General features: G+C 43.1%; 2 protein-coding genes across 2 annotated transcripts in view; one reads left to right on the forward strand and one right to left on the reverse strand.

Moving 5' to 3' along the window:
• fam177a1 (family with sequence similarity 177 member A1) overlaps window positions 1–4,304 on the reverse strand; it is a 29,240-nt gene extending 24,936 nt beyond the window's left edge. The window contains exon 1 of the mRNA XM_067991505.1: window positions 4,106–4,304. Within this exon, the coding sequence (XP_067847606.1) occupies window positions 4,106–4,189 (84 nt within the window). The 5' untranslated portion in view covers window positions 4,190–4,304. The remainder of the gene's footprint in view (window positions 1–4,105) is intronic.
• Window positions 4,305–8,982: 4,678 nt separating this feature from the next.
• LOC137326425 (F-box only protein 33) lies at window positions 8,983–17,604 on the forward strand. Its single transcript, XM_067991504.1, has 3 exons — window positions 8,983–9,634; window positions 14,597–15,288; window positions 16,166–17,604. The coding sequence occupies exons 1-3, from the start codon at window positions 9,183–9,185 to the stop codon at window positions 16,435–16,437; spliced, it is 1,416 nt and encodes a 471-aa protein (XP_067847605.1). The 5' UTR covers window positions 8,983–9,182; the 3' UTR covers window positions 16,438–17,604.
• Window positions 17,605–21,073: the final 3,469 nt, after the last annotated feature.

The raw sequence follows: 21,073 nt of genomic DNA on the forward strand, positions 1-21,073 counted from the left end.
ACCCTGTTGTTCTGATGGGACAGTGACTGATTCCCAGCCTGTTGTTCTGATGGGACAGTGACTGATTCCCAGCCTGTTCTGATGGGACAGTCACCCTGTTGTTCTGATGGGACAGTGACTGATTCTCAGCCTGTTCTGATGGGACAGTCACCCTGTTGTTCTGATGGGACAGTGACTGATTCCCAGCTTGTTGTTCTGATGGGACAGTGACCCTGTTGTTCTGATGGGACATTGACTGATTCCCAGCCTGTTCTGATGGGACAGTGACCCTGTTGTTCTGATGGGACAGTGACTGATTCCCGGTCTGTTCTGATGGGACAGTGACTGATTCCCGGTCTGTTCTGATGGGACAGTGACTGATTCCCGGTCTGTTCTGATGGGACAGTCACCCTGTTGTTCTGATGGGACAGTCACCCTGTTGTTCTGATGGGACAGTGACTGATTCCCAGCCTGTTGTTCTGATGGGACAGTGACTGATTCCCAGCCTGTTCTGATGGGACAGTCACCCTGTTGTTCTGATGGGACAGTGACTGATTCTCAGCCTGTTCTGATGGGACAGTCACCCTGTTGTTCTGATGGGACAGTGACTGATTCCCAGCTTGTTGTTCTGATGGGACAGTGACCCTGTTGTTCTGATGGGACAGTGACCCTGTTGTTCTGATGGGACAGTGACCCTGTTGTTCTGATGGGACAGTGACTGATTCCCAGCCTGTTGTTCTGATGGGACAGTGACTGATTCCCAGCCTGTTCTGATGGGACAGTGACCCTGTTGTTCTGATGGGACAGTGACCCTGTTGTTCTGATGGTACAGTGACTGATTCCCGGTCTGTTCTGATGGGACAGTGACCCTGTTGTTCTGATGGGACAGTGACTGATTCCCAGCCTGTTCTGATGGGACAGTGACTGATTCCCAGCCTGTTCTGATGGGACAGTCACCCTGTTGTTCTGATGGGACAGTGACTGATTCCCGGTCTGTTCTGATGGGACAGTGACCCTGTTGTTCTGATGGGACAGTGACTGATTCCCGGTCTGTTCTGATGAGACAGTCACCCTGTTGTTCTGATGGGACAGTGACTGATTCCCGGTCTGTTCTGATGGGACAGTCACCCTATTGTTCTGATGGGACAGTGACTGATTCCCAGCCTGTTGTTCTGATGGGACAGTGACTGATTCCCAGCCTGTTCTGATGGGACAGTGACCCTGTTGTTCTGATGGGACAGTGACCCTGTTGTTCTGATGGTACAGTGACTGATTCCCGGTCTGTTCTGATGGGACAGTGACCCTGTTGTTCTGATGGGACAGTGACTGATTCCCAGCCTGTTCTGATGGGACAGTGACTGATTCCCAGCCTGTTCTGATGGGACAGTCACCCTGTTGTTCTGATGGGACAGTGACTGATTCCCGGTCTGTTCTGATGGGACAGTGACCCTGTTGTTCTGATGGGACAGTGACTGATTCCCGGTCTGTTCTGATGAGACAGTCACCCTGTTGTTCTGATGGGACAGTGACTGATTCCCGGTCTGTTCTGATGGGACAGTCACCCTATTGTTCTGATGGGACAGTGACTGATTCCCAGCCTGTTGTTCTGATGGAACAGTCACCCTGTTGTTCTGATGGGACAGAGACTGATTCCCGGTCTGTTCTGATGGGACAGTGACCCTGTTGTTCTGATGGGACAGTGACTGATTCCCGGTCTGTTCTGATGGGACAGTGACTGATTCCCGGTCTGTTCTGATGGGACAGTCACCCTGTTGTTCTGATGGGACAGTCACCCTGTTGTTCTGATGGGACAGTGACTGATTCCCAGCCTGTTGTTCTGATGGGACAGTGACTGATTCCCAGCCTGTTCTGATGGGACAGTCACCCTGTTGTTCTGATGGGACAGTGACTGATTCCCAGCCTGTTGTTCTGATGGGACAGTCACCCTGTTGTTCTGATGGGACAGTGACCCTGTTGTTCTGATGGGACAGTGACTGATTCCCAGCCTGTTGTTCTGATGGGACAGTGACTGATTCCCAGCCTGTTGTTCTGATGGGACAGTGACCCTGTTGTTCTGATGGGACAGTGACTGATTCCCAGCCTGTTCTGATGGGACAGTGACCCTGTTGTTCTGATGGGACAGTGGCTGATTCCCGGTCTGTTCTGATGGGACAGTGCCTGATTCCCAGCCTGTTCTGATGGGTAGGTCACCGTGTTGTTCTGATGGGACAGTGACTGATTCCCGGTCTGTTCTGATGGGACAGTGACACTGTTGTTCTGATGGGACAGTGACTGATTCCCGGTCTGTTCTGATGGGACAGTCACCCTGTTGTTCTGATGGGACAGTGACTGATTCCCAGCCTGTTGTTCTGATGGGACAGTGACCCTGTTGTTCTGATGGGACAGTGACCCTGTTGTTCTGATGGGACAGTGACTGATTCCCAGCCTGTTCTGATGGGACAGTGACCCTGTTGTTCTGATGGGACAGTGACCCTGTTGTTCTGATGGGACAGTGACTGATTCCCGGTCTGTTCTGATGGGACAGTGACCCTGTTGTTCTGATGGGACAGTGACTGATTCCCGGTCTGTTCTGATGGGACAGTGACTGATTCCCAGCCTGTTCTGATGGGACAGTGACACTGTTGTTCTGATGGGACAGTGACTGATTCCCGGTCTGTTCTGATGGGACAGTGACACTGTTGTTCTGATGGGACAGTGACTGATTCCTGGTCTGTTCTGATGGGACAGTCACCCTGTTGTTCTGATGGGACAGTCACCCTGTTGTTCTGATGGGACAGTCACCCTGTTGTTCTGATGGGACAGTGACTGATTCCCGGTCTGTTCTGATGGGACAGTGACTGATTCCCGGTCTGTTCTGATGGGACAGTGACTGATTCCCAGCGTGTTCTGATGGGACAGTGACCCTGTTGTTCTGATGGGACAGTGACCCTGTTGTTCTGATGGGACAGTGACTGATTCCCGGTCTGTTCTGATGGGACAGTGACCCTGTTGTTCTGATGGGACAGTGACTGATTCCCGGTCTGTTCTGATGGGACAGTGACTGATTCCCAGCCTGTTCTGATGGGACAGTGACACTGTTGTTCTGATGGGACAGTGACTGATTCCCGGTCTGTTCTGATGGGACAGTCACCCTGTTGTTCTGATGGGACAGTCACCCTGTTGTTCTGATGGGACAGTCACCCTGTTGTTCTGATGGGACAGTCACCCTGTTGTTCTGATGGGACAGTCACCCTGTTGTTCTGATGGGACAGTCACCCTGTTGTTCTGATGGGACAGTCACCCTGTTGTTCTGATGGGACAGTCACCCTGTTGTTCTGATGGGACAGTCACCCTGTTGTTCTGATGGGACAGTGACTGATTCCCGGTCTGTTCTGCTGGGACAGTCACCCTGTTGTTCTGCTGGGACAGTCACCCTGTTGTTCTGCTGGGACAGTCACCCTGTTGTTCTGCTGGGACAGTCACCCTGTTGTTCTGCTGGGACAGTCACCCTGTTGTTCTGCTGGGACAGTCACCCTGTTGTTCTGATGGGACAGTCACCCTGTTGTTCTGATGGGACAGTCACCCTGTTGTTCTGATGGGACAGTCACCCTGTTGTTCTGATGGGACAGTCACCCTGTTGTTCTGATGGGACAGTCACCCTGTTGTTCTGATGGGACAGTCACCCTGTTGTTCTGATGGGACAGTCACCCTGTTGTTCTGATGGGACAGTCACCCTGTTGTTCTGATGGGACAGTGACTGATTCCCGGTCTGTTCTGATGGGACAGTCACCCTGTTGTTCTGATGGGACAGAGACTTTTTGTTGCTCTCTGTTCCTGCCCCGCTGCTGCAATCAGACCCAGCTGTTTTTCTGCGGCTCCTGCCGTCGAGCCCTTCCCCTGCTTCGTGCCGAGTAACTCGCGGGGCTCGGCAGTAACTGCCAGCCGGAGCCTGTGGCCTTCAGTTAAAGAGCCCGAGAGAGATCCGCCCGTAATAAAAACAGCGCGTCAAACCCGGTTCACCGACCGTGACCGGCAGCATTACCCGGGACTCGAGCCTCTCAGCCCGCTCCCACCGCCCGGGGAGGGGGGTCAATGCTTTAAGCCCCAGCACGGCCCCGACGCTCACCTTCTCCGCGTCCATGTTGCCGCCAGTCAGCAGCACGTTACCGGGAGTGAGGTAGAGGCCGAGACCCGGTAGCTTCTCCGCCATTTCCTGCTGTCGCCAGCCGCAACCAACAAATAAACACGGCCCCTGGCCGCTCGGCGCACTGCCCGGAGTTTGCACACACCCTGAACTGCGCCCTCCACCCAGCCGAGCTGCTGCAGGCTCAGCCTCCGCCTCAAAATTACCTCAGTGCAAAGTCACACAGGCTCAGCAGTTACATTAGCCAGTCTTTTAAACAACTGTCTTTGTCAAATATATGTTTTTGGGTTGTGATGATGATTTTGTGGGTAAGTGCACTTTTGCCTCCTGTGATAGATACTTAACCACAGGTGGCAGTCGGTACAAAACAATTGGCCTCAGTATCTTTGGGTTGGAAAAAAAAGTTCTTCCTGCTTCGGGTTATTCAGTCACCACTGTTAGAAAAAGTGTTTGATTATTGAGTGAGAGCAATATTTGGTTCTGCTGTGACACTTCCAACCAAATCAAATAGCTTGCCAATATAACTGTTCATACATGAATGGCCATTGGCACCCATAGAACCACTCCTCGTGATTAATAGCCTTCGTGAAAGGTTTGGAAGAAAGATGCCACTGTTCTCTCAGAGGCTATATTATCAATGAGGTCAGAAACCCAAACCTCCTATGCACTGGGGGTTGTATTTTCCAGTGTTTAAAGAGAATTCTGTGCTGAGAAGGGCTGATATAGGGGATGGTGCAAAAGCTGAATTTATTTGGTTAGAGTTAAGGAATAAGAAGGGGAATTTGGCCAGAAATTTCCCTGGAGCTGCTCCTGCTCCGTCACAGTAACTTTGCTGTTAATGCAGCAGAAACCCCATTATAGCATAAATCAGACTTGGACAGGACATTCGTAATTTTTGCACATGTACTTCTTCAGTTATTCTGAAGACAGACCAAGTAAACACTTGGTGAGATGAGGCTTGATATGGACTGGTAGGCTGCTTTATTCAAGGTGAGTGAAAATATAGAGCAACAGGTATGATCAGATTCATTTAGTTCAACTGGTACAACTTGTCTTCACATAATAATACAAAAATAAAGAACATGTCAGACTCTCAACATCACTGGGTCATATTACTTGACTTAAACAACATGACTTTGAACTTCCTCCAGCATTTCTGAATATTTTGTCTCCACCAAGAACTCTTGCAGCTTTCTCGCTCAAAACTCTGGCTGTCTGCACAGCACTTGTTTCAAAAAACTTCCCTGCCAGCCTGTTCATAGCCCAAAAGGTATAAAAGAATTTCCAATACAACGGATGCGAGGTGATTTTTGATTTTTAACAAAATGCTTATATACAATCTATGAGGAAACAACACCAATGGCAAAATAGCAAAAAGGCACATTAGCAAATTAACTACCTATCACCTCATTCTTTTTTTGTAACTTGTTTGAATACACTATGCTCTTAAAAACCCAAAGTTAAAAGTAACTTTTTTTCCCAATCCTTTCTGTGGAAAAATGGCCAAAAAATCCCAAAAGTTGACAGTTCTAGAGATTCAAAGTGAAAAGACTACTACTGATGCTCTGATCCTTGGATAAGATCCTTGTCAGATCTCTTACACAAGTTTGATAAAGAAAACATGAACAATTCTGATGAAACAGGGTTCTTTTGGAGAGCTACCAGAACACCAACATTCAATAACATTCCTGATGCATGAGGAATAAAAGTATGAGAGTCATAGTGTTGTTCTGTTGCGACATGCTTGACTCAGACATGTATTGTGCTGTCATCATTGGCAAATCTGAAAATCCATGCTACTTTCACAGGGTTAGTAACTTACCAGTTCATTACAGAATCAATAGGAATGCCTGGATGACTTTGGTAGTTTTCGGACTGGCTTTCATGTCAGTCTTGGCTCAGCGGTAGCACTCTCTGAGTCAGAAAGTCGTATGTTCAAGCCCCACTCCAGAGACTTGAGCACATAATCTAGGAAGAAGAACTTTTAATTTGGGGTTTTTAAGAGCATAGAGTATTCAAACAAGTTACAAAAAAAGAATGAGGTGATAGGTAGTTAATTTGCTAATGAGCTACCTTTGGTCTTGTTTCCTCATACATTGTAAATAATAAGCATTTTGTTAGCTTGTCCTAGCAATCAAAAATCACCTCACATCCATTGTATTGGAAATTCTTTTATACCTTCTGAGGGAGTGCTGCACTATCTCAAGTGCAGACTATCAGGTGAGATGTTAAAGTGAGGCCCCATCTGCCCTCTGGGGTGGATGTAAAAGATCCCATGGCACTATTCTAAGAACAGCTGAGGGGTTCTCATGGTGTCTTGACCAACACCTAAAACAAATGTTCTGTCATTTATTTCATTGTTGTTTGTGGGATCTTGCTGAACACAAATTATCTGCTGTGTTTCCTACATTATAACAATGACTACACTTCAAAAATACTTAATTGACTATAACGCACTTTGGGACGTGCTGAGGTCACGAAAGACACTATATAAATACACTTTCTTTCTTTGAAAAAGGAACATGGAACATGGTCGTCAGTCGAGAAAAATTGCTATTGTTATGGACTCTTATGCTGGGCACAACAGAGCTTAACTTTTGCCACATAAAAATGTTTTTTCTTCCTGAAAGCACAAGCTTGGCCCAGTCAGAAGACCAGAGCATCAGAAAAGATTTCAAGAAACACTGCCTTCATAGCAAAATGATTGAAGGCATTGATTCTGATGAAACAGTGATTGCACTGGATGTTGTTAGCTTTGTTAACTTATTGGATGCAATACACAGCATCAACAGGAATAATAGTTGAAGGATTTAACATGTTGGTGAATCTGGGGCATATTGAGATTCAGGGGAAGCTCGTGGACTCAGACATTATAAGTGGAATAAGAGCAGAGAACCAGAGCGACAAAAGTGACGATGAGACTGAGGAAATACTTGTTATGTCAATACAACAAGAAATGGAGAAGTACCTTTCAATTCTGTGTCATATTTTGGAAATGGGGAAAGAGACAATTCATAATACTGATGTATGATTACTAGATATGGCTTCAGCTCCTGATCACATATTGTGTAAGAGAACTAAAACTTAGGCTGAAATCGTTTCCAATTTTTCTTTATCCTCTGTTCAGAGCACTCCACAATTCACTTATTTCAGTTCCTTCGGTCATTTCAATCTTTTTTTCTTAGTTAAAATTAGTTTCAACCTAATGATGCAATCATTTAATCTCTCCACACAATTCTGCAGACGTATCCGGTGGAATTCTTTCCCAGAAAATCTCTACCCTCTCCAGCAATTCAAAACAGTTTTTGTAAACAGCATTTATTTTTAATACAAAGGACTTTTAATACCATACTGATGAATATGGCATCAGGACCGACTTGTGGTATCTAAACATTGGCGCAGGCCATCATGGGGCTTGTATTACTGAAGCTGAGAGGGGGAAAAATCTGTGACAGTATTAATTCTGTCATTGCCAATTGAAGAAGTCAATGTTCAGACTATTTTCATTGATTTTTTGTAGATGGAGACAAATTCCACAATACCACTAACATACAAATTCCATGAAATCAAAAGGATAATTATGCTTCATGCTAAAATATCATAATCCTTTTAGTCTAAGTAACAAATTAGACAGTGGATTGGCACCAAAGGTGCCATTGTTTCACTTATGTATATATGCATGATTTATTTAGGGTAACTGCTGTTTGGTGTCAGTAATCTAAAACCTTACTGACATCAGTACTGTCAGGACACAGATGTTCCTAGAAAATATAGTCATCACCCTGGATATGTTAAACTTTCTAATATAAGCCTATTACAATAGTTACTAAGGTTACTGCTTTGGGACCAATTGGCCTCATTTATGTGTTAAGTTTTTAAAAGCATTTATTTCTTCAGTAGCCCCTCATTCCTCCTCCCCATACCATTTCTGAAAAACAATAATTCCATGTGCTAAAGCAGCCTTCCAGAATTTCACCAAGTGACCACGTGGGAGCCTGGACAGTGAAGAGACATCAGGCAATTCAATTATGGTCCACCCTGTGTGTCCTCATATGTTTACTTCTAGCAGGGGTTGCTGAATAGCAGGAAAAGAGGCTGATTTTCCTTCTCTTAAGTTCACGGATGCTGAGGCCAACTCACCTCCAATGTCACCCCAGCTGGGTGGTTATATCACTGCCGACTTTGGATCAAACACGGGGTTCTGAACGGCTCAGCCTCACCCCGGACGGTGTTCACTGGCTGAGTTATTATTGGAGGATTTCATTTTCACATCGTTCACCTGAGGAAGGAGGAAGCCTCCGAAAGCTTGTGAATTTAAAATAAAATTGCTGGACTATAACTTGGTGTTGTAAAATTGAGTTATTATTGGGGATGGAAGTTTATTGTAAAAAAATGCTGTTCAGCTCATTTGCAACGAATTCTTCTATAGTTTGGATTAAAAGAATGAGGGTTACACTCGTGTTCAGTAACCAGGGATACAACTGTGCCCACTGGGCAACGGTAGGAGCTACACTGAAGTAGAATCTATTTTTCTGCAAAAACACAGAAACTTCTGGTAAAAAAAATGTCAATGGGAACAACCCACATGAAAGTGACGTCAAATCACGTGACCGACACCCAGCGTTTGTAAACAGGCTCCTAAAACAGGAGGGGGGGGGGAAATTAGACCATCAGATCAAAAAAATGGACCATTGGAGCTTTTCCTTAATTTAGAACGAGGACTGTGGATGATGATATTAAATAATTCTCACAATATGTAAAACTGTGGGGCTTCGCTGCACGGTTTATGACTATTGAGGTGTTGATGTGAAGCAGTGTCCCCCTGCACTGCGGCGAGGTGGACGTTGCCCGTCCCGTTTCCGGTGGAAGGCCTTGAGCCGGGACTGGAGAAGCGATGAAACAGCGGCGGTGCTGAAATGAGTGGCGGAGGCACCGCGGCCTAGACTGTTTATTGGGGGGAAGGGGGGAAAAGTGCCGAGAGTAATAAAACTAAACAAGGATTTAAAATAGACAGCGGGGAGGCCCGAGATACGAACCGACGCGGAGCGGCTGCCGGGCGATGGCTCTGTGCGGGGCTGTGGTGGCGGTGGCGGCGGCTCTGCCGTGCGAAGTCATTGTGCACATCTTCTCCTTCCTGTCCCCCTGGGACCGGCTGCGGGCCTCGTCCGTCTGCTCCAAGTGGCGCGAATGCCTCTTCTACCCGTCCCTCTGGCCGGAGCTGCGCCTCCGCCTGCGCGGCTCGGCCGCCGAGCGCTGTCGCCTCGACTTCCTCATGAAGAAGTGCGGCTCGTTCGTGCGGGAGCTGCGGGTGGAGTTCGAGAGCGGCGGCCCGGAGAGTGCGGCGGTGGGGCTCGGCGGCGGCGGCGGCGGCGGGGGGCTGGACACACTGAAGACCTACATGGACGAGGTGGTCTGCGTGTTGAAGAGCGTGAGGAGCAACCGCAACCTGCAGAAGCTGAGCGTGTTCGGGGACATCTACCTGCAGGAACAGGACGAGAAACAGTCGCACGAGTAGGTGTCTTGACCCCCCCCCCCCCCCCAAAAAAAAATAAAATAAAATGAGTGGGGGAGTGGGGAGGGGGGCGGCCGGGTGCCTGCCGAAGAGCAGGGCTCGGCTGGTCACAACCCCTCCGGTGAGTCGACGGAAGATTGAGGGGGGGGGAAATAAAGCCGAAAGTTTGGTGGCCGGGTTATCAGCGGGCTCATGTAGCGGAGGCGATGCCATTTTATGACATACGCAGTAAGATTTAATGGATCCTTCGTTTTTCGACCGTCGTCATTTCAGTTACATAATTTCTAGGGTCATAATAATGGTTGCGAGATAATTTACATTGTGTTTATAGGGAAGCAAAATCAAGCCAGAGATTTGAACGCTGCAGGTGGTACAACAGATCAACCCGTTTGTGAAGGATTTCCCCTCTTTTTTTTTGTTTGTTTTTTGCCAGTTCCTCTGTCCCTCTCCTGACGGTGCTGATTCTTGTTTGAGTTTCACAGGCACCGTGTGCCCCACCACAAGTGCCCCGCTGTTCATAGCGAATCTCGAGCAGGAGCGTGGCAAACAGTTTGATCCAAAGCGGCTCTGTAGTCCAACACAAGCCTGACTGCACTTGGTGTCCTTAAATGTACACTTTCTAATAGGGCTTGCTGCGTAGTTATCATAAGTTTTTTTTGAAAAAAAACTCCTTTTACCCAGGGTCATTTGTAGCACCGCTACCACCATTCTAGCCAAGATCATCTAACTCAGCACAGATTTTGAATGCACTTTTCATTTTATTTTTTTTTAAAAACTTATGCTCGTATTACTCCACTGTATCGTTGGGAATTCGGAACTGTTTGAGTATGGCTGTTGCTAGTTGTAGGTCAACTGTTGGGGTAGCTTGCTTGGGCCTATTTTAATTGGGCCAAAAAGTGTGGTACTGGGACAGAAAACAGCAGCACAAGTGCCCTCTGAGGAGGACACCACTAAGAAAACATTCTTGCCGATAATTAAACTGAAAGATGCACAAAATAAAACTAAATCACAATCTCCTTCTCAATGATGCAGTTGGTGCCTTGCAGTACCCACTGGTTAGGGAAGGCCTCAAGCGTACCTGTGGACTCTGTGGTCCCTCTCCGGGGCCACCTGGGTGTGCACAAGACTGCAGAAGAGATGCGGGCAGTCAGAGCTACCCCTCCTGTGGATCCCACACATCCTGGACTTGTGGATGGCAGTTTTGGCCAGTCCCAGGAGCAGACCAGCAACATATGTCTGAAATTTAACCAGAAATTGAGAAACAGCCCCTTTAATAAGACAGGAATTGAAAGCTTGCTTGGGTGGTGCAGAAAGAACACCAATATTTTTGCTTCTTTCTGTAGATTATGACAGAGATGTGCAAGCTTGAATCTTGGGGATGCTAGGATTCAAATTCTGTTTCAGTTCTGTTTGTAACTGCTGGGTTGTCCAACTTTCAAAATGCATTTAAAGCCAGTTTATGTAAACTGTATGACACTGTAGTTGGAACAGTTTTATTGCCCCAGAATGTTATCCATTGTGTCATGTAATTGGCCATTCACTTTTCTCCAGGAATGACTTACCATTTTGAAAATTAGTGGGAATTAAGTATTTTAAACAGTTGGGCCATTGAGTCTTAAATATTGCTCTCATCAGTGAATCATGGAGCCAGTTATTTAATATTTAACACTGATTCATTGTGAATATAACAAATTTAAATATCCAATTTCCTGTTTTTGGCTAAATGGAAAGGTGCTTTTACAGCTTTGGTTGCGTACAGAAGATTTCATCATATTACTTCTGTAGAGCTGCTATATTTTAGCACTTTGCAGTCGTATAGAGGGAGAAGACTAGTATTGATTGTGATGTTATCATATATCTATCCCAGATATGACATCCCTGATGAGGGATTTATTGAATTTAAAATTTCAAAACTTTACGTTTGTAACCCACACATTACTGTCTTGAGTTCTGAGGTCTTTGTACTGGTAGGATCAATTCTCTGTTTCCCAGTTACGGATATTCTTATCTCTAACCAAACTGTAATCATAAAAGAACATTGTTAGGGAGAGTTTATAGTTTATATTGAACAATCCTCATGAGAAATGTCAAAAGTATTAACCATAATTATGTTTTTACTAAGTAATTCTGTAATATAGCAATCAACATTGCCTATATTGGATCACAAGAGTGGAGCCATTTAAGGGAATCTCATTAGTATTTGCTTCTGTAATCTAAAGTAGGAATGTTGGTTATTTTTTGCTGCTGACAATTAAATTGTTTTCCTGGATTTCTGGTTCAGGTCCATTATCTGTAGAAAACTACTGGATTAGATTTAGAAATTTTTAATCTGCAGTCAATGGCAAGAAAACTTCTGATGGATTTCTTGGATAACTTTTGTATTTTTGCCCTTTCTTTCCTTTGTCTTTCTCATTTTGTTAATGTTTATATTGTTTTTCTCATTTTGTTAATGTTTATATTGTTTTTTCTCTCTTACAATTTCATTTTCTTTTTTCTTTTATTTCTATTTCTTTAGATCGATACTTAAAACAAAAAGTCTGAGCAGATTATTTTTTTCCCCCAGTCTGCAACCATTGGTTCTTCGGTATGCTAAGGAATATTTCCTGCTGGCCCAGACCTTTTTTAAAAAAAATTGTAGGTCTCATACCAGTGGAATTTTTGTCCCTTTATTAAAGGTAAGGTTTGCTAGGATATGATATACTATAGGGCTTGAAATACAGAAACAAATTACTCATTTTAAAAAGTACAAAACTGATTACCCACAATGTGGAAGGAAGTGGGTTTTTGAGAATTAGTTTCCTGACATATCTTTTAAAGTGGTTGTCAAGAAGCAAAACATCCCCTGTAAAAGAATCAAATATCTAAATGTAAAATAATTTTTCCTCTGAAAATAGGACCAAAAGCATTGATGTAAATGGTTTGGAATGGTTACCAATAAAGTTTATTGCAAATCAAAACTACAGATTTCCAGGCTTGCTCACTGACGATGCATTACCACTTTTGCAAGAGTGGAAGAACCACAACTGGTAGTTGAGTTACAGACCTCCTTTCATAAGAAGGGGATAGGATTTGGAGTTATGGGAAAAATGATCAGGTAGTTTGTTGATGCCGGTCACAGCATGATTGAAGAGCAATTCCTTCTTTGTGTTCTAAAAGTGGTGTTTGTGTATGTTCGTTGCCAAGGTTGGGTGTGTGGCATAGATTTAATTGCTCGTTCACATGTCCACAGCTTTACTGCAGTGAGTGGTTATGCTGGGGTCAGTATGAATGATAACTGCACAATACTACAGAGTTAACACATTGTGGTGGTTTAAGATTCTGTGGGGAATTTAAATCTAACAAATAGAAAACCTGTCTTGGTAGGTGGCCTGGTCGTGCAACCTGTTGGCTTACCAAGTGGTATAGAAATTTGCACCATCAGTTCTTTTTGTGATGAGTTCTTGGTTTTGCTAGGGCTTTTGGGGAGGTTCTGAGCAGAGGGCAGGCACTTCTCCAGGAGGTTGGAAAATTACCGGATGCATCACTTTGGGCTGGTATCGCCACCATTTAACTGCAGATTCGAGTGGCTTTTGCAGCTACCTGGGATCAGGTGCCTTTGCTTATTGAGTCACAAGATAATGTGGGTGGATCTGAAGAGGGAGGAGAATAATTTAAAAAATTAATTGGTACATCTTTCTAAGTTTCACTGCTATATATAACGTAAGTATATACGCATGTATTTTTAAAAGGTAATAAATAACTGCCGTTAATCAGATAAATGATGCTGTTTGTCTCAATGCTTGTAAAAAATGACACAGCTGTCTTGATGGGCCGTAACCCTGTCACTTTCATCAGCATTACTGGTAAGTAGAATTCTGCAAATTAAACAGAATTTGTTTGTGTTATGAGATATCACAGCTGAGAAAATTGTCAAACTCCAGGAAACAGTGAAATGTATCTTAGTAAATAGTGAAGTGCTAATTTTTTTTTAAAATCCTGCCGTGCAATGTAACAATCATTTGGTTCATGAACGTTTTGAATAAATACTCTGTATGGGAGGTGCATATTATCTTGAATGAGCATACTTTGCCACCATCTTGTGTGCAACACTGATTTTGCAGTGATAGTGAGGAAATTTCAATGTAACTGACTCATGTATCTTCGTTTTGCAGATATTTTGTTTTTATGGAAGGTCTGAAGCTGCACTCAAATGTACAGCTCCCGCACTGTTTTGTATTGTACTGAGTCTTGATTGGCATCCTTCCTTTTTGTAACCGGAGTTTTCCAAAACTGCTATGATTTCACCAGAGATAGTTATCTTGGAATGTACAGGGACTAGAGATTGAGATAACACAAAATACAGACCACATCTCCACAGGGGACATCGATGTGAACAGTAAACCAAACCTGGATTTGAAATGTTTTCATAGCAGTAACCTAATGGAACAATGTGTTACTTTCTTTAGGAAAGCAAAAATAGCATGGTTTAGGAATTTATAATTAATTAGGTTGCAGATAAAATGGAAGCTAGTAATTTTAAACTGCATTACCATGTGTGCCATGAGAGAAAGCTCAAAGCCCGGAAGCAAATAGCTAAATAAGCAAAGAAATAATGTAACTGATAGTTTATCATGGAGTAAACTGCATTTTAATAACAAAACTGGATAGTTGTTTCTGAGAACGGGTAAAAAGTGCAAATCTAAAGTAAAATGGATTTGGGTATAAATTTGAGGTCTGGAAAGAAGGGCTAAGCAAAAGTGCAGATCCCATTTGACTTGCAGCGTTAATTCACTGGGCTTGATGGGCCGATTATCTCTTTCTTGTTCCGTTCATGCTGCTTTGATACAATGTGCATTCTGTCCCAAGCAGTCTCTTTGGGGAGAGAGTTGCTGGAGGATTTTCAGGGCTTTGGATGTACAAATTTAATGAATTGCCACTAATACTGAGAAATGTAGCAAATGTAATGCTTTTGTTTATTACAGAATTCAACAATTGATTGAAGAGATATTGGGAAATTCCAAGCATCTGAAATGGCTCTCCCTTGGGTTTATGCTGGAGGTAGTAACTCCCACAACACTAGCAGCCTTGCCTCAGTCCAGTGCCAACTGCATTGAACACCTGAGTCTCCTGGATACCCATTTTATTAATAAAGCCCCAGTTATTGAGGCAGTTGAGCTGGAGCGCTTTCTAAACCTACGATCACTTGCATTGGATTTCTGCGATTTTACTGCTGAAGTAACACGAGTACTCGCCAACAGCAACCATGTGCCTTTGCATAGGTTGTCTCTTGTAATACATCATCTCTCGATGTCCAACATACACGTTTTAGATAACATGCCACAAGATGCAGATTGGAAAGTGCTTACCAGGCACTGTGCAAATCTTAATGTTTACATCATGGCTTTTAATGTCAGGAGTGACATTTTGCTAAGAATTCTGAAGCCAAGCATACCTTTAGAGAGAATTCACTTTGACAGCTCAACTAATGGTGTTTCAGGTGCTGTGGTAGATCTCATATCCAGGCAGTATGACAAATCCCTTACCCACTTCCTCCTAATAAAGGATGTAGAGCAAGGCGTCAATGGTTTTCCGGATCTCAGTGACAACCGAAATGAAGACCCCTTGGTGCTTTTGGCATGGAAGTGTACAAAGCTTTCTCACCTCTCAATCCATGGTAAGCAGTGCATGTATTTGTGGTTATTCCTTTGTATTAATAATATTGAAATTGTAAATTCAGTGCATTAGGATGGATATATCTGACATTGATTATTGACAAAAATTTAAATTTTGTACATTGAGGCTTGGGTAATAGAACACAATAATCATTACAGAAAAGCCATAAGCAGTGTCTTGAGTGGGTTGAAGAGTGAAGTTTAATTGTAGTGGGAGGTTAGATTTTTGTGTGACTGTAAAGGGAATTGCCATACTTGCTGCAGCACTGGACACATGACTTTGCTCATTAAGGTGAGGCAATGCATTTACTGCAAAATTAACACACACACTTTTTGGACCTAGTTCCCTTATTGCACACTCTCAGATCAGTTAAGTGTTTCGATAGAGGGTTATGCTTCCACTGCACTTTTCCAAACCCTAATCTTTGAAGACTCTGCACCAGTGTGAAATTTTACACAGCATCTTTATTATTGTGACTGTCATGGTGCTGAATTATGGATTGTTTTATGATGTAACCTTGTGGTCACAAATAACTGGATTAATACTAGACAAACTCATTTCGGTTGGGAAGCATATTGACTGCATTGTACTTGAACGTGGTGGAAGCTTTTTATTTGGGTGTCTTGTATCAGTATATTTGTGTAAAGTAAACTGGTCTCAAGAACACTGAGCCTTTTTATCACTGCAGACCAATATTTTCAGCCTGAAAATAAGGTTACAAATCCTGCAGTTCCTTTTTTATAAAGGGGTGGGGGGCAAATTAGCATAGTAGCTGGGTTTCTCTTTGGAATTTAGCAAATAGCACAGTGATGAAGGTTTTATATAAATGTTGATGTTCTTGAACTCTGTAACCTTTGCGTTTTCAATTTCCAATCTAGGGTATGCTGTTTGGGCCCATAATCTCATTGCTATAGCTCGGCTTCGTGGACCTGAGCTGCAAGTCCTGGAAGTCACTGAAGAAAGCATTAATTTTGATGAAGATGCGATGGCTGACCTGGATGGAGAACCTGTGCATAATCTTATTGAAGAAGTATCCTTGGGTTTAGGAAAGCGGTGGCATCCAGTAATGAAAAATGAAACCCTTTATGTTTTCAGTGAGACCACTCGTTATTTTTACAAGGAGATGCAGCGCTTCAGTGAAGGCATTTAGCATTTCAAAACTTGCCTGTGTATCAGAGGGTCCTGCATTTTTCAGTAATAAGTTAACATTTACATGTGCTGTTAATTAGTATTAGTTATATATATATATATGTGTGTGTGTGTATCCTGCTTAATCTGTAAATGTAGTTGGTATTGGTTTAGAAGTAGATGTGGCAAGAGTCACTGGATTTTCTCTGTCAGCGCCTGTGTCAACTGCCAAAGAAAACAGAAAGAAGTGCCCACATGCTGGCAGGGGCAGGCCAATGGCTGGTCAGCCAGAACCTACTAGTTTAAAAGGTCGAATTTTCGACCTGCGGTACACAGCTGTGCTGTGGCTCAGTCAACAACTTTACAGCTCTTAAACGAACGTGCACCTGGTTCACTGTGAATAGTGAATACAAAAAATCAGTTCTAACAAAGCTATGAGCTGCTGCTATGATTTTGAGAACATTCCACTAGGATAACTTTTAAAATCTTGTTAAAGCAAGAGGCTTTAAAAGCCGCAATGTTCAGGGCAACCGCGGGTACAGTCGTGGTCTCTGTGAGACTAGCACCTGACCCCAGTTTTAAGTGGTACGAATGTTGTGCATTTAATGTAAAGGACAGCCAGTATTACTCAGTGTGGCCATCATGCTGCCCAGCAGTGCTGTGACCTGGCTGCTTTGTATAAGCTTGTAAAACAAATTTACTGTATGCAACATATGTCAAGATTCTATTTATGAAGAAAGTGTGAGTGGTTATTGTTTCAAATGGTTTTACCATCTTGTGTCAAAGATGATGCGTTTTGACAGGTGTGCATTATGTTGCGTGTCTCCAGTGATTAATGCACTTACCATGCGGATTTTATATTTACATCTGTAGAGTGGATCCACTGGTGCAATGTATGAAAATGCCAGATGTGGTGAGATTTTATCATTGAATGAGATCATATGAAATACTGACAGAAAATGTGAGGAAAGCAGTTGAATGTTAAATTAATGTTTAAAGTTTGTGTTGACTGCTGATTGTTTTAATCTATCAATAAAGCATTCAAATGTCTTATTTACGTAACGTTTAGTGCTAAAGTTTTGGGAATTTACAATGAAGTTTTAAGCTATATCATGTGTACAAGTAAATTGTAAGTGTAAAAGTAAATTGCATGTACTGACAGTAAAATACATTGGTTCAAAAGTCTAAACTAGTCTTTTACATACACTTTGAATACTGTATTAGTGTGGTTACAAACTATAACATTTGATTTCTGTTCCTTATATCATGGTTCTAGACTCTGGCCTTTTGTTACCTTGCTTCCTGAGCTGCTTATATTTCAAATATTAAATCACAGTTATCCCATCTGAGGTTCATTACCATAACAATTCCACAACACATTCCAATACATCATATGATATAGACCACTTCTAACTGCTGTCCTGGTGGTGGAAAAGATTTAAATCTTAGGATTGAGTCCCAGGACTTGCCTTTGTTCAAATTGCTTGCCACAGTTTTGAATTTTCATTATTTTGCTTGTTTCACTAGATATTGGGATGTTCTGGCTGTGGGCAAAAAAAAAAGCCAAATAATATTGGCAGCCATGGAGGAATGTACTACCTTGGAGATTGTGTGGATGCATTCATGGATGCGAAATGTATTTTTGAAGTATGTGCGTGGTGGGAGAAGAGGGTAAACATCAAAATATTATCAAGGATTAATGTGAACTTAGGATTGTTGGAGGGGTGCTAGTTCCCTTGAACACTACAGCTGGGATGTTGGGGTCTATAGCCTTTGCTGTATCCAGAGCACTCAGCTGCTTAATGTCATATGGATTGAACTGAATTGGCTGGACACTGACGTCTGACGGTGGCACCTCAGGAAGGGACTAAATAGGATCATCTAGTCAGCACGTTTGGTTGACGATACAGTTGAGTCTTGTGTTGTGCAGTCGTGCTGGTCTGTACCATGTTTTAAGATGGCGATGTTCATGGAGCCTCTTCCTGTTAGTCACCTGATTATCCATCACCACAGATGGATGTAGTTGGGTTACAGAACTGACCTGATTTATTGTTAATGGGATTGCTTAGCTCGTGTCTAGCCTGCTGCTTTTGGTGCTTAGCAAACAGGTAATCCTGTGTTGCAGCTTCAGTTACATTGGTACCCCATTCTGATATGCTTGCTACATCCTTCTGCGCTCCCTGTTGAACCAGAGTTGGTCTCCCAGTTTAATGGTGCTGGAGGAGAGAGGGATGGTGATGTCCAGCAGATGTCATGTTTTGAGCTGCTTGTGCTTAGTGATTTTACTGAACCACTGAAGTTCATCCACCCAGAGTAAATTATGTGCCCTTGCTTCCCTCCGTACTTCCTCCAAATGATATTCAATGTGATTCATCAGTTGATGCCTTGTTTGACCTGAAGCCAATGTTGAGGACTTTAGGGCTATTCCCACATGTTACTGGGACATGACATTGAGTACAGCTGTGGGACAGCTCATCAGGATTAAGGTTGCCTGAGTCTTGTCTTGCTACATTGCCTGGCTATGTCTGTTTTTTGCCTGTTGAATTGAGCTTTTACATTTTGTAATCATTTTTGCTAGCTCAGATTACTGGATTTAATATATTTCCCAATTTTAAACTAGTGACTTTTGGGATGGTAAGCCAGTACATAAGAAATAGGAGCAGTAGACCATATGGCCCTGCAAGCCTGCTCCACCATTCATTAAGATCATGACTGATCTTTGACCTCAACTCCACTTTCCTGCCCGATCCCCATATCCCTTGATTTCCCCTGGAGTCCAAAAATCTATTGATTTCAGCCTTGAATATACTCAATGACTGAGTATCCACAGCCTGCTGGGATAGAGAATTCCAAAGATTCACAACCCTCTGATTGAAGAAATTCTTCTTCATCTCAGTCTTAAATTCCTCCTAGGTCTAGATTCTCCAGCCAGGGGAAACAGCCCCCTCATCATCTACCCTGTCAATCCCTCTAAGAATTGTATATGTTTCAATGAGATCACCTCTCATTCTACTAAACTCGAGAGTATAGGCCCATTTTACTCAATCTCTCATCCCAGGAATCAATCTCATGAACCTTCCTTGCACTGCCTCTAAGGCAAGTATATCCTTTTAGGTAAGGAACCAGAACCATAACCACTCCACCACTATCTACCTACAAAGTAACCATGAGACCAAAATGCATACATTTAATGTAAATTATTACTGGCATATTTTCACATTTCCCTACTTGCTCTCCTTTCTCATTTTACTTAATTTCTTACCTACTTTTCACCCATTTGATTTCTGTTATACACCTGCTCCTTTGAGTGGACTCCTATATTGCTATGCTCTCAGTTCTGTTCTCTGATATGAGTGGTGGCCTGAATTGGAAATAGCACACAATGAAATCACAGCATTTGTTGGATTTTGTCAGTATGGTATATTTATCATACCTGTGTGGGCAAGTGCATACTTGTTTCTATTCCTAAGACATCATGGTGCTATCATGAAGCAGCTCCAGCTTTTTCCTGTGGACAGAAATGTTCATCCAAAATCCTTTTTTTCAGTTTACAATTCGATTACATCATGCTTGGCTATGATGGAAATTAATTGTGGCTGGTTTCACTTAGAATCATAGAATCTTACAGCACAGGAGGCCATTCTGCCTGTGCCAGCTCTTTGAAAGCTGCCCCATATGACCTTTGGTGACTGACCCACTTACCAGAGAAAACAGTTTCTCCCTATTTGCTCTATCAAAACCCATTATTTTGAATACCTCTTAACCTCTGCTCAAAGGAGAACAATCCCAGCTTCTTCAATCTTCCCATATGACTGATGTCCCTCATCCCTGGTATCATCCTTGTAAATCTCTGTACCCTCTCCAAGGCCTTGACATCCTAAAGTGTGGTGCCCAGAATTGTACACAATACTCCAGCTGAGGCCTAACCAGTGATTTGTAAAGGTTTAGCATAACTTCCTTGTTTTTGTTTTCAATGCCCCTATTTACAAAGCCAAGTATCCTATAGGCCTTTAAAGATTTGTGAATATGTACCCCAGGTCCCTCTGCTCTTGCATCCCCCCTGCAAATAGTCCCACTTGATTATCCTGCCTCTCCACTTGTGAAGATAGTTGTGATATATCTTCTAGCACTCCTGAACAACATAGTTTGCTTTAGGTACTTCAAAACACGTGGCTCCAGGGTGCCTTGATGCATGAGGAAGGGGTAGGGGGAGCCTGCCACTAAAATACATAGTTCAGCTAAAAAAAAAAAGCAAATTCCCAGAGTGTTTCAGGCTAGTTATTAATACATGTGGACACTGAGGCAAGTGTGAGTGCACAGACACATCTAACGCTGGGTCAGTTTTCCACAGGCCCTTGGAAGTTGCTGACAGATTTGCCATTGCTTGAGTGATTCTCAACCTACTATGGGAAATATCTCTGGATATATACTTAAACTTTCAAACTGTGCATGCAGTCACTGACAGGTGAAATTAATAATCATATCAAAACTGACTTTTTTATATATATGTTGAGGAATTAAATATGCCAAAACCGATTCACAGAACCTGTCATCAGAAACCGTGATAAGTTATGTTCCAATGTTGTGAAATCCCATAACTGATTACCTTCATTCCTATGTACAGAAATCTGTATGAAAAGAAACACATCTAAAGTTCA

This window comes from Heptranchias perlo, chromosome 10, assembly GCF_035084215.1.
Source record: "Heptranchias perlo isolate sHepPer1 chromosome 10, sHepPer1.hap1, whole genome shotgun sequence".
NCBI lineage: Eukaryota > Metazoa > Chordata > Chondrichthyes > Hexanchiformes > Hexanchidae > Heptranchias > Heptranchias perlo.

Bases quoted from the DNA above. Each gene is read 5' to 3' on its own strand.
- LOC137326425 (XM_067991504.1), top strand. From the start codon at position 9,183: ATGGCTCTGTGCGGGGCTGTGGTGGCGGTGGCGGCGGCTCTGCCGTGC. The intron at 9,635-14,596 runs GTAGGTGTCTTG...TGTTTATTACAG, and splicing joins GACGAGAAACAGTCGCACGA to AATTCAACAATTGATTGAAG. The intron at 15,289-16,165 runs GTAAGCAGTGCA...TTTCCAATCTAG, and splicing joins TTCTCACCTCTCAATCCATG to GGTATGCTGTTTGGGCCCAT.